The sequence below is a fragment of the Athene cunicularia genome (assembly GCF_003259725.1).
Source record: "Athene cunicularia isolate RWA chromosome 3 unlocalized genomic scaffold, athCun1 chr3_part1, whole genome shotgun sequence".
Classification (NCBI taxonomy): Eukaryota; Metazoa; Chordata; class Aves; order Strigiformes; family Strigidae; genus Athene; species Athene cunicularia.
In genome coordinates, this window is record NW_020799097.1 from 104972213 (window position 1) to 104994925 (window position 22713).

The 22713-nt window shown below is 41.8% G+C and overlaps 2 protein-coding genes across 5 annotated transcripts in view; both read right to left on the bottom strand.

Moving 5' to 3' along the window:
• The window catches only part of TLR5 (toll like receptor 5), a 28042-nt gene extending 14090 nt beyond the window's left edge, over positions 1-13952 (bottom strand). Inside the window, exons 1-2 of one of the 4 annotated variants that reach the window (XM_026844158.1) lie at positions 12767-13952; positions 6941-7037 (exon numbers count right to left, since the gene is read on the bottom strand). The gene's annotated coding sequence lies outside the window, so the exon portion shown is untranslated. Of the gene's footprint in view, positions 1-157; positions 361-3779; positions 4075-6940; positions 10510-12766 lie in introns of those variants that run through there. The other 3 variants (XM_026844156.1, XM_026844155.1, XM_026844161.1) reach the window with 3 other exon arrangements.
• A 738-nt stretch (positions 13953-14690) lies between these two features.
• Positions 14691-22713, bottom strand: part of SUSD4 (sushi domain containing 4) — a 45029-nt gene continuing 37006 nt past the window's right edge. Inside the window, exons 6-9 of the mRNA XM_026844642.1 lie at positions 19590-19781; positions 18968-19112; positions 16946-17319; positions 14691-15746 (exon numbers count right to left, since the gene is read on the bottom strand). Coding sequence (XP_026700443.1) covers positions 15718-15746; positions 16946-17319; positions 18968-19112; positions 19590-19781 — 740 coding nt within the window. The 3' untranslated portion in view covers positions 14691-15717. The remainder of the gene's footprint in view (positions 15747-16945; positions 17320-18967; positions 19113-19589; positions 19782-22713) is intronic.

The window sequence follows — 22713 nt, forward strand, 5'->3', positions numbered from 1 at the left end:
CCGGGCGGCGGCGGGCCGGCCGCGGGGCGGGGGCACCCCCTACACACCCGCCGGCCGCTGAAGGGAGAACGCGAGCTCAAAAACTCCAAGTGCCCGCCGGCCCGGGCAGCCGCCGCGTCCCCGCTGAAAGCGCCGGCCTCGAAACCACGAACCCTACCTGAGCCACTTCCTCAGGCAGCGCCGTGGTCGGTATCGGCCAGCGCCACACAGAGGCGGGGCGAGGCGGGGGTGAAGAGCGGAGAACGGTGGTTATGTGGCTGTGGGATGGAAAAAAGAAACCTAAAAGAAGAAAGGCATAGACAGCCGTGAAGAAACGCCGACAGGTGGATTCCCCAGCAGGATAGAAATCCTCCCTGGCTTTCTAAGGCCAGCCGCTGGCCACTGAGAAGGGGCCAGGCCAGGGGAAGCCAGGCTGAGGGGTGCAGCTGGGGTGCAGGAGCTGGCCTTTGCTCACTGTAAGCATTTTAGTCCGTAGGAGATGATCACACCGACTCATCGCAGTCTAAGCAATGTCAAAATCAGTGTTTGCAGGCTGCTTGGTGCTTAAGCTGTTTCTTCTGATCTTCCGCAGTTGGAAAGAGCTGGCTCACAGGATCTCTGCCTCTTACCTCCAGCATGGGTGGCCCTCTGACGGCCCTTCGTCTGACCCGGGCTACCTGTAAGCAGCTGATCCTCTACTCACATTCTTATCCCATCTCCAATGGTCATTATGTGCCATTTTCTGCATTACCTTATACTGAGTAGAACAGTTAGGCTTACTAAAGAAATTAAGACAGGATGATAGATCATCTGAAGTGATTTACTTGCCTGTTAATGCAATTCTTAAAGAGGAATCCAGGAATGAAAAGGGGGGGTAAAAGAGAGGACAGGGTAATTTTTATTTCAAAAAATTATAGTAATATAAATTTTCATTTTGCATTTAAATACAATTTCTGGAAATTGGTGCTCTTTGACAAAGTGGCCACTTCTGAGCTACCTCTTGAGCACACTGCTGCCTGGCCATACCTGCAGCAGTAAGCTGCAGATTTAGTAATGCTGCATGGGAAACACAGGTGCCTAAAGCATTGCATCTACAATATCCACCACGTCTACCAAAGCATGACCTACTCTGGACAGCTGGAAATGCAGAACTGAGGGTCACGTCTTAAGATTCACCTATTAAATAAAATGAGGCTCCACTCTTTTGGGGTTGCACAACTCAATCTCTTTTGGAATTAATGCCTAAGGCAGCTCTTGCTCACAACTCCCAGCAAGTTGTAGACCCTTCACCTATCTCTCCACTCAATGGCAAAATTGCTCATTCCAGAGCCTCTCTTCTTCTAAATAGGGTCTAAACTCTGCTTCTGTCCCTGATATATGCTGATGTCCCACCATACCATGGGGTTATCTAGATAGGAAATTCTCACTCCCCTGCTTAACCTGTCCTGCTTTGTATGGAATTAACTGGGCCAGTGATGACACTGAAGTGCCTATCTTCATGCTAATCTGTGTTTAATTACTTTAATTACTGATGCTTACATCACTCCTGTATTAAGTATTTATAAGTGATTGCATATATATATATATATATATGTATTTTAAAGATACTGATGCACCTCTCTGGTTGCCTGTGATATATTCTGCTTATGTTAAATCAGGTGAAAGATTACAACATGTTCAGGCACTGAAACAATAGTTCTAAGGCCACTGAAAACAGGTCCTTTGTGTCAGGAGAGATGTAATTTTGCTAAATTTGGAATATTGTGTTTAAACTAAACACAGGGAATTGGACAAAGTCAAATAAACCAGTTTAGGAAAAGTCCCACAGATTTCTGTCAGGTCACATGGAATGTTAAGTATCTGGAAGCACCCAGTGTTTTTGTGCGAATTTACAGTGTAAGAGGTGATTGTGATACTTATGCTCAAATATATGATACTTATTTTCTGTTTGGTCCTGCTTCTCTTACTTCTAATTGAATAGATGGAACCGGATACCTGGAGTTCTGAATATTTTTGGGATTACTCTCAGCTATAATTAATAGGAAAAGACAGTAAGTCTGTAGTAAGTCTTATTTCTACTGAGCCTATCACCACAGCACCTCTTTCCAGGTGGTGACAGTAAAAACCAGCATCAGGATTTATACATGTTTGCCCACAGTTTACACTTGTTTCAACTTGTGTCTAATGTGGATACTTCACTTATAATCCTGTTGTATAACTTGTTAATGCAGGTGGGAAACACTAGGTTTTTGTGGATCCAGTCAGCTTGGCCCTGTTTGCCAACATACATAAAAGACTGAGATACTTTATACTGAAGTTACTGAAGCAAGGCCTAGAATCTAGTGACAGTTTAGGTGCCAGCTAAGCCAGTTTCAGATTGTGAATAAAACCTTTTGAAGTGTCTGAAGCAGCAGGTAAGCAGGACTGCTAAACTTTCATGGCTATACTTTTTGAGGATCTTTTTGTTTAATACATAATGTATATTTCAGCATGGCAGCAAGGTATTCACTGCTGCTTCTTGCACAGTCAGCCGCTGCTAACAAGTGGTCACAAATTTATGGAAGTGTTTTTTTCAAAAGCTGTTGCCAAGTTATGGTTGAAAATCCAACCTGGCTCTTCTTTTAGTTTGGTGCATTGACTTTGGTTTATCACCTAACAATGCTCACACAGTATTATTACGACTGCAGACTTGCTTCTGAATTAATTCCTTTTGATCCAGTTATTAAAACCCTCCAAGTTTAATATGTATAAATCACAGGACTCTGGTTGTGTAACTCAGAAAAGAAACAGCTAAGCTGTCTGTTAATGCAGCCGTATTTTCTGTAGCACCCTGCTGAAAACTTTCAGTGCCTTCGTACACAGAGGAAGTAATGTAATTCCAAATGATGCAGATCCAGATAAGCATGTTATATTTTGATGACAAAAGGCACACCTACACAACCATCTCATGTTCTGTCACTTGCAAGAAATTACAACAAAAGTTGTCTTTCTGCCAAGGTGTCTGTGTTAAGCAGAGACATGTTTCTTGCTCCTCCATTGTCTTATGCAGGTCACATACACACAGTGAGCTAGACACCTAGCAGGCACCATAAGGGATTAGGAAAAAGGGAAAAAAGAAAAGATGTCCTCTCCACTATGCACATGAAAACACCAAAAATTAGAAGCAATTACTTAGAGAATTTTACTGTGTCCTAGATTTATGCAGCTTCTCGAAATTAAGCACTGAGATACCTAATTTTAGGCATATTACTAATTTCAAGAAAATATCATATATGAAAGTTCATTTATAAAAGGTCAGTAAATGCTTTAACAGATTTTGTAACAGTCATTTGTCTCATATTTTGATAAAGACTGCAACAGGTTAATAGGCTGTTTATTGCCATGGTTTTTCACCAGCTATGCTGTCTTCTACTGATGTGCTTGTAATATTTCCAGTGTACCCCACTCCATGTTAAACATGCTAACAAAATACATGAATAATGTGCAATCTTTATAAGCCCCCTTAAAATGCAACTAGGATATAATTTTTATTGAAATAAGACCCAAACAGGTGCTCTATCTTGTATTTAATGGAGTGGATTTAATACTGAAAAAATGTGCTTCCAGCCAAAGAACAGGCCCTTGTGTGTGCTGGTTGTGCAAATGACATTTGCCAGTTGTAATGAACACAGACTATGAAATCTAATAGCCACTGAAGGTTATCTGTGGTGAATGACTAATACCTTCTAAATTAAGGTCTATAATTGTGCTCTGGTGATTAATTCATTAAATTACTGATTTCTTACATGTAAGCCACTTACCAAATGTGTATCATATTGTACCTCTGGGCTCACCTATAATGTACAATAGGCAGGTGAAATACATGATCATTTCCCACAGGCTACTTCTAAAGCGGGCTTCCACCCACACAACATCAACGCTGTAATAAGGTCATTATTTCTGGAGACACGCATTTTCATATCTTGCATAGGTAATGACATTAAGTTCCATTACCTTATGAGTCTCAGTTAGAATTATCATATTAAATACCAAGATTTATTTGATTTTTTCCCACCTAGATTTCACAACTAACAGGAAAATCTGTGATCTTTTTAATAAACCTCTAGCTTAAAAAAAAAAAAAAAAACAAAGCCAGTGCGGGTTGTGTTGCATGTTTGGGAAATTATTAAAGTGTTTTTGAAAGCTTCTATCAAAGCTGTGAACACAACAGTTTGTCCACAGAATGGATAGAATAAGAAAAGATAAATTTCTAGATGTACAGAGATAATTATTCCCTCTTTATGCATATAGAAGGATCCAAAAATGAGCCTCTGCAAGTGAATTTTTTCCTGGTTTAGGTAGCATCGATTTTGGTCTGAATGTGCTTTTGTGAGCTTCATTCTTAGTGAGATTGAAGAGTTTGGACAGGCTTTTATGTGCCTTTATAGTCTTGGCTACCACTGAGTTCAGTTATACATACGACTGTGTTAATTTGAGCAAAGAGAAAAGAAAGATCAGGAAAGTCTAACTGAGCAAAGTTTGATCAATTGATGAAAGTGCTTTATCAGTCCACAACATATGAGTAATTCAACATAATACATTTTAGCTTGAAAATGCTGGTATTTTCATTTTAACACATGCTGAAACCAAAGTTTCATCTGTTGAAATCAGCATGGTCAGATCTTGGCAAAAAAGCTCAGAGCTGTTCCTACCGTGCTTTGGATTCTTAAAAATAAGGTAAAAATATACAAAAGGGTAGTGTCTGAGGAACTGATTCAGCCCACTTTGCTTCTCTCCAAGGCCTGAGTATATTGTAGGAGAAAAATGTACTCCCACACTTAAAATACATTATATAAAATACAGCCCTGGATTGTCTGACCTCCACAGCTGTACAGGGCAAATCCCTATTTCAGGCCCTGCTGCCAGGCCGGCCAGACACAGCAGCAGCTTCCCCCTGAGGCCACTTGGAGTAGAAGGAGACCTTTGTTCAGGCAGCGCCCGCTGGCCAGGCAGCTGTTCCCTGTATTCTGCAAAGAAAAGCTGACCGGAGCTGAAACCTGGTTTTATACTAACCTAAATACCTTTCAAACGTTGGGACTGTAGTAAAATGGCCTGTGACAGCTTTCATGTTATTGAATTGTCTGGCATTTGTATGTGAGTGTACATATGCATGCACTCGTGCAAGCCAGGTCTATGCCCACAGAAACTCCCCAGGAATCCCACAGCGCTCGCAGTATCAGGAAAGACAGGAGAGAGCCCCGAGAAATTATTCCTGCAGTGTTAACAAAAAGGGAGGATGAAGGGAAAACAAAATCCTCTTCTAACACCAAAAGAAATGTGCTGTGAAATTGAAAATTGTACATGGTGACAAAATGCCAAGGTTCTGCACGCAACCGGGATTTAAAAGGCACCACCTCCACAACAGCCTCATGACTCTCCTGTTGCACTCAAGACATCTGTCAGTTAACAACAGTGTATTCAGCTGGGATGGTTGGATTGCTCCATTCTGACCACTTCCCCAAATGTGAAAATGACAGATGAATTACAACATGTCATGTTGTGCCACTCAAAAACACTAAAGGTGAGGGGAGCGTAAAAACAGCACACCACTGCTTGCGCGTCCCGGAATATTTTTCTTTTAAGAATCTCCAAAGAGGTTTATTAGCAAAGCACATAATATCCTAAAGAAAAAGTCCTTAACATTTTTTTTTTTCACATGGAAAGACACCTGCAGGCATCAGAATAAGAATGTGGAGTGTCGCTACTAGATCCCATTTTTACCAAGCATCAGGAGAAAGTGATCTTCTACCCAGATTCAAGAGGAAGGACTGCTGGGTGGCTACACACATTCCCAGGCTGGCTGGTAGCCCCTCTGCTGCTCCGGTGGCCTCTGGCACCCATGCCCAGAGCAGGAGAGGCCCCCAAGAAGTGGTGGCAGCAGGACCTGACCACCCAGCAGCATCCTGCCACCCCCACCCTCTCTGGAGAGGTGGCCAGCCACTCGGCCTCCTGCCCACAGCAGGTAATCACATCGACTGGGGTCTCACCTGCCAAGGCAGAAAAATACAGCAGTTGTGCTAGATCTCATTCCAGTGCCTGGTTTAGCCAAGCTCCAACCAGTGCTGCTTGCACTCCTGTTTTACACTGCCAGCAGCTGCCAGCCGCTGCCAGCCAGGAGTAACTGGAGAAAGTGCTTGGAGCGGGATGTCACATTGCTTCTAGCTTCATCCACACCCGAGTCCAACCTTTCCAACATGAAATGTGCTTCACTTTTCCATGGTCTCTTCCTGTATTTCTTCTACCTGTTTTGACTTGACAGCAGTTTCTGCTCATTTTGTGCTATCAGCACAAGCCCTAAAACACTGCTCTTACCTACACCTGTTCCTGCCATGGAAAGTGCTGTCTAAGGAAAAGGGAGATGCTAGAGAGGCTAAGCTTCTGTGATTCACTGCTGGTGAAGCTACTATCACCTCACAAATCATGTTTGCCTGAAAATAGCACGCTTGCCATTTTCAGTAACCCCACATATTGCTGATACTTTTTGTTTACTTAGTACATTTGAGAGAATTTTGTGTCTAGTCACCTTTGCTACTGGTTTTCCTGGCCAGCGCACCAGTATTTGTATTGACGGAGCTGTATGGGTCAAGGCCCAGTAAATATGGGCTACAACAGCATAAACTTGCATCTCTTTTGCACTAGGTATATGGTGCAAATCCAGAAACAGCCTTCAGCAATGAACAGCTGTTGTTTTTAAGAGAGCAGAATCATTTCTCTGGGACCATGCCAAGGGGTAAAGCAGGTAAAGCATTTCCCAGTTATCACAAATCTGTGCTTTTGAATTTTTTTGCATTTCCTACCTTCTTAGAATTACACAGAAACAGTTGTGTTTGGTGTCTGCACATGTGAGTCCATCTACATTTGGAATTTAAAATCTATCACAATCTGCTTGGCAACAGTTTCCCTGTAAGCTTTCAGCATATACTTAGAGCTCTCCACAGTCATTCTTCATTTCTTTCTCTGTGGCCCCACTAATTAAAGCCTTAGCTCATTTTCCTTTTAAGGTCCAAATGCTCTTCACTCTATAAAAGAGAAAAATACTAATCAAATGTTAAAGGTCTTCGAACTGTTGTATTTGTGTTGCAGCCTGTGATGATTACAGAGGACTCTTTCTGACCAGCGGCAATGGGGTGTTTGCCTTTCTCACTCAGTAAACAAATCTTTTCCACAGAGCTTAAGTATGTAATTGCATGGCAGAGGCTGTTTCTTTCCAGCAAAAAGCACTTATGAACACATCTTGCATTAAGCTTTGAGATTTCAATGCAATCATGGGCTAATATTTTTCTGGTTTACATGCTGGTTTTTCCTTCCAGGGTCCTGATTCTGAACATAAGATTTGGCTGCCCTGTTGTGAACTTCCTATCCTTCAAAGTGCATGACTAATTTGAACAGAAAAATGAATGCACAGGGCCAACACGACAACAAGGCTATTCCTAAGCTTGATTTTTTTGTTTAACGTTTTTTATATTTGTTTAGTTTTCAATGGCACTCGCTTTGGAGCTGACGTGAGTTGAAAATACTTACTACCTCATACAGCTGGGCCTGGAGAACATGCTGATACAAAGATCTGATAGTGTTGAATGCTGCTGATGCAAGGACAGACCAAGGAAAAGAAATTACAAAGAGGACAAACAAAAGAAAAGAAATTACAAAGCACTGCCACAGCAGGAGGCCCATTCTGCCACAGACTGTAAATACACCAGGTTCAGCGGGGCTGCAGTGCCCAGCGTACCTGAGCACGCAGGAGTAGCAGCACGGGTGGCACAAGATGGTGGGGGGGGCAGAGCACTGCTCTCTCCCCTTGCGTGCAAAGGCACTGGCCTCCCAGTACTTGTGTCACCCACAGATGTGGCTACAGGATGTGCCAATGTCGTGTGCTGCAAACATGAGTGCGCTCACAGACCAAAGACCAACTGTCACTTCTTGCCGATTATTTGGGAAAAAAGTCTCCTTCCTACTTACTGCATGCTCAGTCTTGGACCACAGAAGTAAAGTGCATGGGGTTCAGTCTTCTTTTGAGCTAATTAAATTATAATTTAATTTATTGGAAAAGAATACCCACTGCCCTTTCTTCTGAAGAAATCCAAAATCTGAATTTATCTTGTGTGGGGTTGTTTTTTGGGTTTTTTTATAAATTATTTCTAGTTTTAAAATTATGCAGTGGAAAAAAAGCATTAAGATGAGGGAGAGTGACAGGTTGCTTTTCTTGCCAGTGCTGCCAACAAACGGAGGCAATGCCCCTTGTGCTGGAAACCAACAGACAGACCTGTGAGGATGAAATCACATTTTAAAACTGAATTTGGAAGGCAGAAAATTGTCTCAAGAAAATCTGTTGTGTTAACGGATGGAAGTAATTTCCTCCCTTGTTAGATATTCTAGAGCAGGCAGATACTTCATTTATATCTGCTGTCTCCTAGTGACATAAAATATGGTTCGGTGACACAGTCTCAATGAAGAAACTGAAGGTCAGGGGAGCAATTAATCATAATTCTTGCTCACAATTTAATACGAAGATATTTAGGCATATTTAGGATACTTAGGCATCCAAAGAAGAAGACAGCTCCATGCTGGATTTAAAAAGTGTCTGAAGGGAGCTATCTTGCTTTCATTTGCTTGTCAGTACTTAGAGAAGCTAAAGGCTATTGCTGATGTGTTGCACAGCCCTATGTTGTAAAGGCTTAAATGAATGCAAAGTACCACAATGCACCAAGTCAGCCTCAATTCACTGCAAATAGTGTCATGCACATAAAATCAGAGAGCTGGGTGGAGTTTCCAGAGTCCAGTTTTGCTCTAAAGTAGTGTAATGCTAAACTACACTTCCCCTTGTATGGGAGCATAGGGCCTTTCTTCTGCTTCTAAGAATCAGGAGATGGGGACTCCTGACTGTATGGTCAGAAAGAGCCTGTTGCTGAAAGGGGTCCCAGTTTCCATCCATTTCACTGGAAACTGAGAGCAGTGAATGTATCCAGAGCCTTCTGACTGTAACAGCTCCTAGATTTGAAATTTCAGGGAACAGGACACTGCCAGACCAGAGAAAACTGACTAGAGAGGCATCATTACCTTTAATGATGCTGCTTCTTGGCAATTTTTCCACTACTTTTTCCATAAAACAGAGAGAACGTTATCTAAGTCTTGTCATAGGTATGCCTATCTCCAGTAAAATGTATTTGTGATAGATCAGCCCAGCACCGTAAGCCTAATTGAAATGCTGGACTCTTTGCAGCTGCCATGATACCCTTTTTAGTGCTGGGCTTCAGCGCTTCTGTAGATGGGTATACACTGCACACTCAAGGGGTTGCCCAAAATCTAATGGAAAACCAAGCAGTAGGTGTAACAAACAGTCAGCTGACTTTGCCAGTTGGACTAACCATCATTTTTGCTGCAGCACTTCAGTAAAAGCCAATTATACCAAACTGCAGTAACATCTGTATCAGTGATAGACTGCAGACATTTATAGTCTTCATCGATGAACAGGCTAAGCAAAGCTAAATTGTTCTACTAAACTTTTTAGTAAGTAATTAACCTGAATTATCAACAATGGGCAGCTATGGTAATGGTTATGAAAGAAGTAGCAACTGGTTGCACAGTTATTAACATGAGAGCACTGAACAAGGCAGACGAACAGCATGTGCTGCCATGGAATTAATAGAAGGGACAATGGTGGCAAGTGTGATCTCCCACAGGGTGGTAAAGTTCCAGGGGGCTGAGTGAGCTGCTGAAAGACACTTGCTTTGGCAAGAGCAGCATGTACTCAGCAGTAGATGGATGGAAGTCAGAAGCGGATGGTAATAAGGAGCGTTAAAAATAAATCTAGTTTAATTAGGTTAAAAAAATAAAACATGTGAACCTGGCAGCTCAGCAACTGGCAACTGTTTAGTTCAAGCAGTTATCCTGGGGACAAGAAATTCATACTAAAGCACCAGGAAGTGACCTGCTGTGCACCCTGTGCTCCCTAACTGGACTGTATCAGTGCCCATTTTCTTAAGCTGTGAGCTCACCAGTTCAGAAAGGAGGGTCTCTTTAAAATGTCTTACCTTGAAACACCCTAAAATATTGTCTAATTCTTAAAAATCTTGACTACTGCGTTTGTATAGGAGCATCCATGTGCACCTGTGAATTCTGGGCCAATGAAAGATCATGAGCTGACAGGCTTGAGACCAATACATCATGCATGTAGCAGTGTGGGATCCCCTCAGTGTCCCTCTCTAAACATTTTCATGGACCATTTGTCAGCAGAATGAAGAGCTCCATGTCCCTTCTTGTCCTCTCTGCTGAGAATGTAAATGAGGAAGGCAAATAAGAGCAACCTTTTATGAGGGAGGGGAGGTGTCCTGCTGGGTACTGCACTGCAATTAAGCAACTTGTTTCGCTTCCCAGCATGACCAAGGTGGCAGGATGGAACTGGAACAACAGTATTAGTTACAGAAAAAAAAAAGAGAAAGAGAGTAGAAGGATAGGCAGAGGGGAAACAGAAGGCAAACACAATAAAATGGAAAACAGCTCCCTCCGTTCTTACTGGAGAACATGGGGAACTTACCATGTCCCCTGGACATTATTAAAATTTAAGTGTCTTTTCTTTCTTCTCCAAGTTTCTTTTTAATATATTTTATCAGGTGAATCCAGTTTTCCTGGGTTACAAAATGTCTCCATGTGGCAGCTCCCCCTGCCCTGCAGGACAGTCCCTTTGCCTTGCTGAGGAAAGCTGCTTCAATAATCCCAGTCAGCCTTATGTGTACAATTTCTGTATGGGGTTTATATGAGTTGTTAAAAGTCTGCTCTGACACCTGGACAACAAATAATTTAATCTCAAGATAACACCCTTTCTGTTATTGTTAAATAACATATTTTACTGTCCTGGAGAAGGTAGGGCTGGAAGAATGGGCTGTATGCTACTACATAATGGTAATGACAAAATAAATCTCTAATGCATGAAGGAAGTTATGTACATTATTCTGGGGGAGAAGGAATTGTCTGTCTATTCTGGCTGCACACCCTGGCCTGGGAGAGCAATAGGCAAACCAGGGCCTATCTCCCCTCTGCCATAGAGCCTCCCCTCCAAGTGCAATTCTTTTGGGAACCATGTCAAAGGGACTGCACATGCCCCTGACAATGGGAGATGCTCCTGGGTTTGGGGGAGATGTTTACTTGCTTTCTAGTTCTTCCTGCCCCTGAGTCCTCTCTGGGAATCCACAGGAGACCAAGAACAGGAGCTTGAGATGTGCTTCTCCCATCTGTGCTATTCCTCCTCTGACACTTGATGTGGTAAGCTGTGCTATCAACTGCGCACAGCACAGAGAAGAACAAACAGCTTTTGGGGCATGGGAAGCAAGTTTTGCATAAACATGACAATGGTCTCTGCACTCCAGTGCCTAAGCTGCTGTTTTTCCTTGAACTCAATAGGTGTCTTCAGATAGCTGCTGAGAGAGGATTTACTTCACTTCATGCACAGGGAGTATGAGAAGGCCTTCATTCATTTAACTGCCTAAGATAGACATGAAGACCAGAAAATCCCAAATTTGGATTTGTCACAGAACAAAATTCTGAAATCAATGTCACTTTAATGCAACAGGGTTTAATTTGCAGGGTTTTACTGGAGTTCAGCCTATGCTACATGAAAAGCTTCTGTTGGTGGAATAGATAATATTACTGGCTGTGATTCTGATGACTGCTGACCAGTTCGCCCAGTACCATCAGTTTGGATTTAGTCTATATGGGGAAATCCATGCATCAGCCAAGTTTAGTTCTCAAGCTGGGAATCACACAGAGAAAGAATCAGAAGGGGCCCCAAAGCTTCCATAGTGCATTCTGCCCCAGTGTTTTCCTGACCCCTATTTATTTAAAACAGTTTTTAAAAATCTCTTGTAACAGAGGTTTTTGACAGCTTCCTCAGACCGTCTCTCCCTGCTTGTAACTGTCCCTGTGGATAGAAGGTTTTTCCTAGTATCTAACCTAATTCCCTCAAACTGCAATTAAGCCTATTATTCTTGTCCTACTTAAATGGATAAATTCCTCCTTCTTCACAAAATATACTTCTTAGAGAAAACCAAGTTTTTGTGTCTTCTTTGGTCTTCTGTTGTCCACACCAAACACTACATAATCACTAACGTGACCTGTGAGGACAGGCTCTTCCAAACTTCTAATAGTTCTTGATTGTCTCTGCTTGGCTGCCCTCCAGCTACTGCACATTGCCCTCGAAGAGGAAAAAATTTGTTCAGCATTTAAGATACTGCTGTAGCAGTAGTGGAGCTGAAGGATTGCTTCATGCATTTTATAAGTTACAGTTCTGCGTAAACATCCTCATATTGACTTTTAACATTTTCACAACAGCCAGGTCCTGTTGACTCACGCTTAGATTGTGATTCACTCCATGCATAGCTGCTGCGAGACCTTGGATCCCCACCCTTCCCCCAGCACTCTGCAGGTCAAGCCCTTGTTCATACGTCAGTGTTGAAGGCTGACACATTGCTCATTTCTCCTTTTTCATTTTTAGAAATATTGGCAGGGTGAAGCCAGTTCTTGTTTTTCTTTCCTGGAGTTCACAGTACGTACCCTTTCCTCCCTCTGCTGAGGGCACATGGGTTGTCCATCTTCACTAACATGCTGCTTCTCTCCTCAGCAACAAGGGTTTTCCTGGGTTAGGTTTTATTCACACCTAGTTAGCTTAAGTGAAAACAGCTTATGATCAGCATAAGGCGTGCTCATACTCTCATCTGGTTTCATTTTCACAGCAAGCATACTGTCATGATCTTACCAGCTCTCTAGTCTCTTGGGGCCCTAAGAGCATCCACCCTCCTGAAGGTTTGGATGTGGGACTGACTCAGGGAGTGCTCGAGGTTGACCTGAGGTCTTAAGGCCAGGGAGCTGCAGGGTTCTCCAGGCTGATAGGGTGACCAGGATGCTGGGCAGGCTGGGGGGCACCTGGGGGCAGCCCTGAGTCCAGGGCATCAGCTTGGGGGTCAGGGCATGGGTGTGGATCCAGGGGCAGACATACCTCTCATGAGAATTCAAGACCCATGTGGAAAAAAAAAGCAGCAGAAACATTCCTCTCTTTCCCCCCAAATATTCAAGCATGCAAAACCCCCAAACTCAGCCACACAAGTAATGCCCCCAAAACACCCTTTCAGGAAGTCTTATATATCATGAGCAAAAAATGGTAAAAACCTCTCTTTGCAAGTGATATTTAGTATGGTGCTATCAAAGCACTATCAAGCAATATTAATACATCAGCATTTTCTAGTGTATTTGCAGTTCTGCACTTTTAAAAATAAAAATGGTCTAATAAGCCATAAATTTACATTTCTTAAGTTACCCTGCCTGGCTTCCTTAACAAAATGACTGCAATACAATTTATACAGCAGTGTAAATCTGTAAAACCGTGGAGCTCCAAATATTAATCAGAAGCTTTCATAACAGAAATTAATAAATGGAAGTCCAGAAATTTAATAAGGAATGAAATCTCACAAGCCGTTAAAAGACCAGCAAAGACAGATTTCATAATATTTTATAGGGCATCTAAAGTAAATCCAATACTTTTCAATGGCATTATGAAACAAAAATCACTTAACTGACTGTAGACTTGAGACGTGCTTCAATTCAAGGTTGATATTACAGCACTCTTGTCTTGTTTGCTGAGGTGACAATCCTGAACTTCAGTTGGTAGTGCAAACACCTCTGGAATGTGTGGGACCTGAAAAGGAAGGGGGAGCAAAGAAAGTACTCATACCTGATAAATACAGCTCTGGGATAAACCTGGAGATATGACTGCAATTGAGACAATTTCAGTAGAAAGAAATGCAAATCTCACGTAAGCAAGAATGGAGAATAATGTGGAATATGTCTTATCTTTCAAGACCAATCACTATGTTCTCATCAATGACACTGTAGAATAATTGAGATTACTGTAATAATTGTCTCTCCATTACACAGATTTTTTGTCTCCATTTGCTTCTTGCTGTCATGTACAGTTGCTGACAGGATGCTAATAAACACTTTCTGGAATGGTTGCAGCACATCCATCATTCTACTAGCCTGACTCATTAAGTGGGGCCACTAGGTGCCACCACAATAGAAAAAATTAAACAATCAGGAAAAAATGACAGAGCAACTTGTAGTGATCCTCTATTTAGTGCAATAGAGATACTATGGGTTTACTTTGTACATTAAATCAGAACTCAGTCTCATTTTTTCCTTTGGCTTAGATTAACCCACATGATGGCAATCTCTGTCATTAACATACGGCGAGTTCTTCCTTCAAACACTGCCAGTTTAACATATGTTTCATTTGCACAGTACCAAAAATAAGACGAGAAAAATCTGCTTGGCTTTCAATAAGTATATGAAACAGCCAGGAATTTTCTTGACAAATAACGAACAACCTGTAACACTGCAAAGGCAAACTGTTCATACTGGCTTTAGCACAATGCTCTGGCGTAGCATGCAGAGGAGAGAAGAGCCTGTACAGAAGCCATGTAGCATATACAGAAGCTGCACCACTGCTGTATCCATTTCATGTACTCTGCTTAACCAAAACCACTCTCTCCATTTGTAGCTGGATAAATATAAAGCTGAAAATGCCATGAAGCAGGTGTTCTGCTGACATCTCAGCTTTCAGGTGGGAGCTGGTGAAAGAAGCGAGGAAGGGAAAAGAAAAGGCCAACTACACACAGTTGTATAAGTCAAAAGAACTGAAACTGGACTTTATTATTTTTTAAAAAGTATTCTACAATAATGGCTCAGAATACTACCACAACGTACAGGGACAAGGCAGTGCTCTGGGCTATGACTGTAGATTACTCTAGTATATATACGTTTGTAAGAGCTTAAGAAAGGTTGAAGCAGGGCAGTTCAACATTTCTTAAGCACATTTTTCATAATTTTAACATTCTCTAGATCTCTCATATTGTAGCAGGATTTATCAAATGCAATGTAGTCACAGAAGTCTTGCATAAATACAAATATTGATACTTTACCTTGAATACTGTATATGATATAAATTCTGCCTTACCTTTAAAAAAATCTCCAGATCATTAGGTGACCTGGGAGTCTTTCCTTTTCTTTCTCTTTAAGAGTTTTTAAATATATATATATTTATATATATTTGCTATCATACATCAAAGTATATACGAATCCCATCATTTCTTTTATATTTTCTGCAGACATGGTCTGAAACAAAATCACCGACAACTAAATCAAATGCTTCCTGGTTACCATAGGAAAGCCAAAGAGGACCTTTCCTCTTTTTCATGTTTCAGTACTAGTATTTTTTTAAACTTGTAAGGATTCTTCATAAACTAGAGGTTTGTAGATCATTTAAAGCAGTCTTTCTTTATAAGCAAATTTACATACTTGGACATGCTTTTGAGGCAGTTAGTATCAAAATCCAATAGCATTTCTTACAGAACCATATGACTTTCTGCGATGCAGATATACATTTCATTTCTAAAAAGCCACAGTTCTTTTTCTACATCTGCTCTCATCAAATCCCCAGGATTCATTCATAAAACTACTGCTGTTCCAAATGCTGATGCTGTTATCCCTGCTGAGGATTAAGATGTACACCCAATCTGGTGACATCATCGCGTGGAAGATTGATAAGTAGGAAAATACCCTCCCCAAATCCACAGATAGTCTTTTCTATCTCTAAATCCTCATGATTCATGTCACCCAACAGTGCAATCTGACGAAGACACATCTCTGTGCAGGCTAAGGGTCTTCTTCCATCAAAGGAATCTCTAGGGAAAAAAAGAATAACATTGATTGCTGACTGTAACTTCCCTTTATGCTTGTGCAGAGTATTAGTATTAGCAATTCTATAAAAACAGAAATGGACATTGCAAAAATCTGAATAAGACATACAGTATCGCCAATTCTAGACCCACTTAAGTTCTAACACCTATATGAAAATTAACTTACTAAAACTACCCAGATTTTCTAAAACAAGTTAGGCCCACAAAACCCCAAATGCAAACGTCCTTTCTACTACATTAATCACTGAAACAGCATTCAGTGTAGTCAGGGACTTTCACTGGCATAATTCCTCCCTCCTCCTAGCTGTCCTCTTCCTGTTGTGATGCCACAGTTAGCCCCAACCCTATGAAAGCAGGAAGACTTCCTCCATCCAGACCTTCACTCACACTCAATTTAGGATGCTGGGCTTCAGCTCTTTGCCTAGTTACTCTCAGGGACTGTGGAGAGCAGGATCAGAGCCACTCCTTCTCAATATCTCTGAGGAAAACTATCTAGCTTCCTTAACACACCATATAGCTCCATTAGAACTCAATGAAATTATATCAATGCATGCTCATGTTCGATTTAAATGTAGATGATAATATATGGCAATCTCCATTCTCACACGTGGTCCTGTGAGTACATTCCCTTGATCCTGTGACTCTTGTGTTCATGGCTTGATTCGTACGTGCCTCAGACTGAACCATTTACTGTATGCACAGCCATGATGGGTTTGTTAACAAAGGCTGCTAATTTTGTCTGAGTATGAAAACATGATTTGCTTTCCATTTTAAGGAGAAAATCCTGTTCTTTGCTGTGAAAGCCATGGCATGTGAGGGAGTTGTGAGTGTGGGAGTTGAGGAGCAGATGAACACACCAACACAGGCAAGATGATGGTTGGCTTCGCGGCTGTACACAGGTGCTTGCTGACACCTCTGTTGGTGAGACTGCTGTTATGGGGTGTGGACACAAACCTTCTGGCCTGGGATTCAAACCCCTTGCACCACAGCTAGCAAGGACATACTGCAGACATGAAGCTCTATGACCATGGAGTAGTATGGTTCAAAAAATGTCCAAATTAAGATGCAGATAAAACCATGGCGAAAGTACGAGCAAGTCAGGTGGGTTCATTACTGCTTGGACAGTACAAACAAGTGATGGCTCCTGTTCACAGACTCACCTATTGCACCTATGCAAGACTCACCATCTGCAATATCGATCCGCGGACTCGTGGACGCTGCCTCCCCAGCAGTGCTACGGGGTACGTCAGTTCGATCTGCTCCAGGAAGCGCTGCCGCTTGGCACGCTGGGGACGGGTGCAAACTTTGGAGCTGTTCAGAGGAGCCTGACCTACTGTCACAGGACTCAAATTCGCTAGGCAGTGTGTCTGTAATCCTGGGGCCAGGGTAAGCAGGAGGATTCTGATCTTCTGTCTGCAAAATATGCCCCTGGTCTGTGTATCCGGGTGCCAGAGCATTCAAGCCGCTGCTTACAGCTTCATCGTAGGAAGGCAGCATGACAGGAACGCCATCCACCACCACAAAGTCGGGGTCACCCATGGAGCCCTCCTGGTTGCCTCTACGCCAAACACAGACGAGTTATCACAGAGAGCAGGAGCATGTCAGACGCACCTCGGAGCAAACACTGAACTTAAGTAAACACAGCACTTCCTAGTCATGCAAAATGAAGCTACAGGGTCATTAACATTCACAGAAATGTTTGTCTCATGGATTTGCAAAACTCTGTTCAGGTTGACAGTCAAATGGAATCTGTTACAATCGGAAAAATTAAACCAGTAACGTGAAAAACAATTTCAAGAAGGGAAGGAAAACAGGTGCTTGGAAGAGATAAGGAGCACAATTTGCTGTGCTGTGCACAGTAGGTATCATGGATGTAAGATCACAGATGTAGTTCACCAGCCGAAAGTGTCTGAATCCCTGGAAAGCTGTGTGCTAGCACACAAAAGCATTTACAGCCCATGTGAACAGCTACTGAGATGACTACTACTAGATTTGTGACCTTCTTCAGGTCTTCCTTTCAAAGGATGGTTTCCTTAACCAGTACTAAGCTGGTTTCTTTATTAAGCAGAACATTTCTATTAATTGGGAAAGTCTGCTAAACCCTAAAGTATCAGTTTAGTAGCCAGTTAAATCACAGTATAGCCCTAGTGGGAGGGAATTGGTCCCAGGTACCTGTAGGATATAAAAATGTCTGAAAAGGAGAGGACAGAAAGCCATTTCAAGAAGCTAGACAAGTATGGGTTATAAAGCTATCCACAGTGCAACCCATTACCCCAAAGATCTTCCTAGTTATGTATATGTATATGTATACTACTCCCCGTATACTTTATATATGCACATGTATATAAATTTACACATTAATTATGTAATATGCATACTTTTATGTGAACATAATTATTTAACATTAAGATCACCAAGTCCTTGGGCATGGGGACATATTTGCTGACATACAGCTTTTTCACCTCTTTCCTCTGCATGTGGTAGAATAAAGACATGAAAAAAAAGCAAGTGCAGGAAAGAAGTCACACAGTCAAGGTCCATAGCAAAGTGAGCAGAGTGAAGACTAGAAACAAGTCTAAACCCCAATACAGTACTAGCTTTACCTAAAATTCAGCATTGCTGCCTTTGGTTTTCCAGTTGTAAGCTGATAATAATAACACCCACCTACCTGTCTCACAAGAAGTGCTGTGAGAATCAATGACAAATGCTCATAGCTGCACAGTATTTTATGGAAATAAAGGAAGATGTAGGAGATGTTTATGAATCATGATTAAAATAATAGTCATGAAGGGAAAGCAAACTTTTAATACAAATTTGTCCATAGAGAAAAAAGAAATTCATTCTTAAAACTTACATTACTAAGTCTATAGTAGTTAAAAAATTAATTCCCCCAGCACCTGAAAATGAGTATTTAAAAATATTGTCAGCTATTTTTACATGCAAAAGCACCAGTTCTCAGTAGCAGAGCTGTAATTACTCCCAGAGCGAATCTGGCAAACTTTGCCTTTTATCTTAGTTGCAGAAAGGACTACTGTGAGGTTTTAGGGATACCCTTCCACACTGCTGGTTCAGAGACTTCCGCTCAGAACAGAACAAGAAGGTATCTGCAAGGCTGGTGAGCCACTCCATCTCCTCAACAAGGAGTGCTGAATGTGAAAACTGAATCAAGGCTCTCAATCTTCAAAAAAACAGAAATCAGTACAAACCTTGGAAGGAAATGTGTCTTAAATTTGGTCTGGAACATCCTGGCTAAAATAACCAGTAGCAGTACTAATAAAACGCTGGTAGCAGTAAATGCCACTATTTTCCACGTAGTCAGGAGGGTCTCCTGTGTATTTGGCCAGGTTTGTTCTGTAACAAAAAGGCAATACAAGAGTTGTGCTTGATTATTACCCCTGTAATTTTGTATTAATACTTCAACAATACTGAGAAGTGCCAGTTAGGACAAGACATCATAGCTATATTGTAAAAACACAGGTGAATTCAATGCCATATACCAAAAGCAACCTTAAGCTGCCACAGGAGCTGGACCTTGCTTTTTTCCCCTTGACTTTATAAATTTTTATACATGCAATCATGACCTTTGCTTATATACATATACAAATATCCAGAAGATGTTGAAAAATACATTTGAAGAGCTAATGATTGGAATGGTTTAGTATCATTCAGGATCTTGGAAATGTACTATATTTAATAGCATCTTAAAATCAATGTTCATCCCTTAACCATGAAACAGATGAAGTTCACCAAGTATGACAGACCAACAAATCTGCTTTAAAGAAGAGGGACTAGACCAGGATAGGAGTAATGCCATTGCCGATCCCTTACCTGTTTTGACACAGTATACTTGGTAGGAGGGGAACCACTCTCCGTACTGGCAGGTGATATACTTGTAGTCATTGGTGAGGGTGTAACCAGGATCACAGTAAAACTCCACCACCGTCCCATGGTTGTATCGCTCACAAGGCCGTGGGTGGCAGATGTAGTCTCCATGACTCACCATTGGAGGTAGTGGACAAACTTGGTCAAATAAACAAAGAGAAAAGGAGAAAGACATTAATGCCAGCAAACCACTGCTGGGTAGCTTCAGTGTGTCAAAATACACAAGTCACGCTTCAGGCTCCCTTGACAGCTCCCTGCAGCTTTGGGTTTGTCTCAGCAGTCCCAGACCACTGCTGCTGGGAGGCCAGGCACCCATCTGCACCAGAGGATGCAGGCACACACCTCCTGTGCGGCAACCTGCGCCGGGGGGGCGCTTTCGGCTCTCACCCACACCAGCAAGCTCTGCTGTCACCTGCTTGTTTAAAGGCCTGAGAGATGGAATCTGGGAAGCTTCCCATGCTCTGGGGGAAGGGGGGGGGGGGGGTATGCCTAGAAGATGGCTATACGGGGATGAAAGGGGACAGTCAAAATAAGGAGAATCCCTCTCCTTATGCATCTCTAAATCACCTGTAATGTCCTATTTCTTGTTTCATTAACATAATTAAATGGTTATATGCACTAATTAAATTCCTAAATATTAACTTTTAAAAATAAGTTTACCGTCAACTGCGCTGCAAGAGATGCACAGCACACAACATTGCTTAAGCACTTACAGTCTGTACTGCCGTAATATTACTGAGTTGAACTTAAAATCTACCAGTGTTATTTGTGTTTTGTTATCTGTGAACAGCCTGACTGATCTCAGTGGGACTGCTAGTGGAGTGAGATCTTAAATATTACAGAGGCTGAGCCTGTGTTAATTAAGTACAGTGGTTTACATAAGGTTAGGTAAATAAGAGAGAATTGCAGTACAAACATGTGGAACTTTTATTTTAGGCCCTGAAACAGAATATCCTCTCATATGGCTGGGCAGATGAACTCAGTGGAGAACTGAGGGAGCACTCCCTAGGAAACAGCATCAGGAGAAGCAGCTCACAATCAGTATTTTTGTAAGAGAGGACAACTTTTCCACTGAGTAAGTGTTAGTTGATTACTATTTGTTTAAGTGCTTCTAACACAGAGGAAAAAAACCCTGCGAAGTGTAATGATGTCTCAAATGGCTACACACTGACCCAAAAAGGGCTTAAATTACTGGATGGCTGATTTTATGTCCCTTCAGAGGCAGTAACTAACTGGCTCAGTGCCCCATCTACAGGCTGTTCCCTTCACTTCATGCCTCCCTTATGCAGGCAAGACCTACTGCATTGATTTAAATAATGAAAATGCCATCTCTCAGAAGAAGAATCTTCCCAGAAATTACAATTCAGCTGCTTCTCTCTGTGAATCTTGTTACATGAATAATGCATTTCATAAAAAAATACACAAGATATTAAATGAATCTTCAAGAGAGGCTGATTACAATGTGCAGCAATGTCTATTCCCCATCCCCTGGAGACATGGTTTTGTTTGCATTTTCACTGGCAAGCTTAATAATAACTTGAAATCAGAGCAAGTAATTCACATAAAAATTCACAGCCTCGATACTCTGCTTACTTTCCAAAGTCTCTGGGCCCATAAGAAAGATAAATGCTTTACTGGGAAGTCAGCTCAAGATTGAAAACAATTTTCTTAAGACTAGGGCAAAGGTGTCAGACTGAAATAGCAAGAAAGCACCTTTTGTCCATATCAGGGATCATTCTTCTATTAAAAAGAAAATGATCAGTCAAAGCAACGATTCTGGCCTGTCATAAGGAAACCTGGTATATTTTTATTTTCTACGTTTAGGTCATAAGAACAAAGGAAAACAGCAAGTTAAGCTTCTTTGCAACTGAGTTTTGCCAAGCTATGGCAGGCTGCAGGAGATGTGTAGATGCCCAGTACCTTTCTAGCAATGAGCAAGTAGAGCACACCTTACCACAAAGAGCAAGACTCAGAGAAACAAATTTTTCTCTCCAGCAATGTACCTGCCTCATCCCTAACATCTTAATGTCATTAAGAGCCAAAGCAGCCTGCTGAATAAAAAAATCCTCAAGGTTTGTCTCCCAGCAATGTGGATCAGCTCAGGAATGACACATTTCCAGGCAGATTAAAAACAATACACTGTGAGGACAACCCAGATACAGACCTGTCAGTCTGTTTACAAATGGAGATGTATTTTATAAAACCTGAAAACAAGAGCATCATTCTTTGTGTAGGATATGTCCCCAGTGCTGAAAAAGAGTGACACCCTCCATATTTCAAGGGAAATGCTCATCTATTGCTGCTGCCTGGAAACTTCTGCAAACATTTCATTAATGCACTGCTGAGCATTAGTCATGAATTAGTCAAGTTTTTAAGCAGTCATACCTGCCAACAGCTCTTGCATTAAACACTCTTACAACTAGCAGATGCAATGGAGCAGGTTTGAAAATGAGGGTGTTTAGCTCAATTGAAACATGTCAGTCTTATGTCAACTGGACTGCCAGAGTCAGGGGTTCTCATTCACTTGGGGTATGCCTCACCACCTCCTGGGAACTTGTTCATCCAGTTTCAGCATCCCTCAACATTTGTATGGGCAAATTGGCCACCATGTACAGTTAGTAACATTCCGGTTCAGAGCCTTTTTCCCAAATCAAGTCAAATGATATACATCACAAATGACCAAAAATGAACTCACTCTGAGCTCTGGGCAGTTAGTCACACGCCCTGTCTCTTTCTCAACTCGATCCATTCCCATGGTCATCCTGGCCCAAGATCCTTTAAAGTCAACGGAAGGGCAGCCATGAAGTGGCCTTAGTTTTAATGATAGAAAAACAAGATTATGAAAGTCTGGAGGGCTGCTGAACACTCTTGGCTCTCAAAGACAGAAGATGCAGATCTAGTTGTCTTACAGGGTCAGATCCCTTACTTACGCTGGATACCAGTGTATGATACTGATTACACAGATTAAAGGAATGTGCCAGATCAAGTATGGAGGAAAACTCAAGTGGCAAACCTAAGCCCACTGAAGTTTTCTAGGAAAGTTAAAATTCTAGCATACCCAATGATCAAC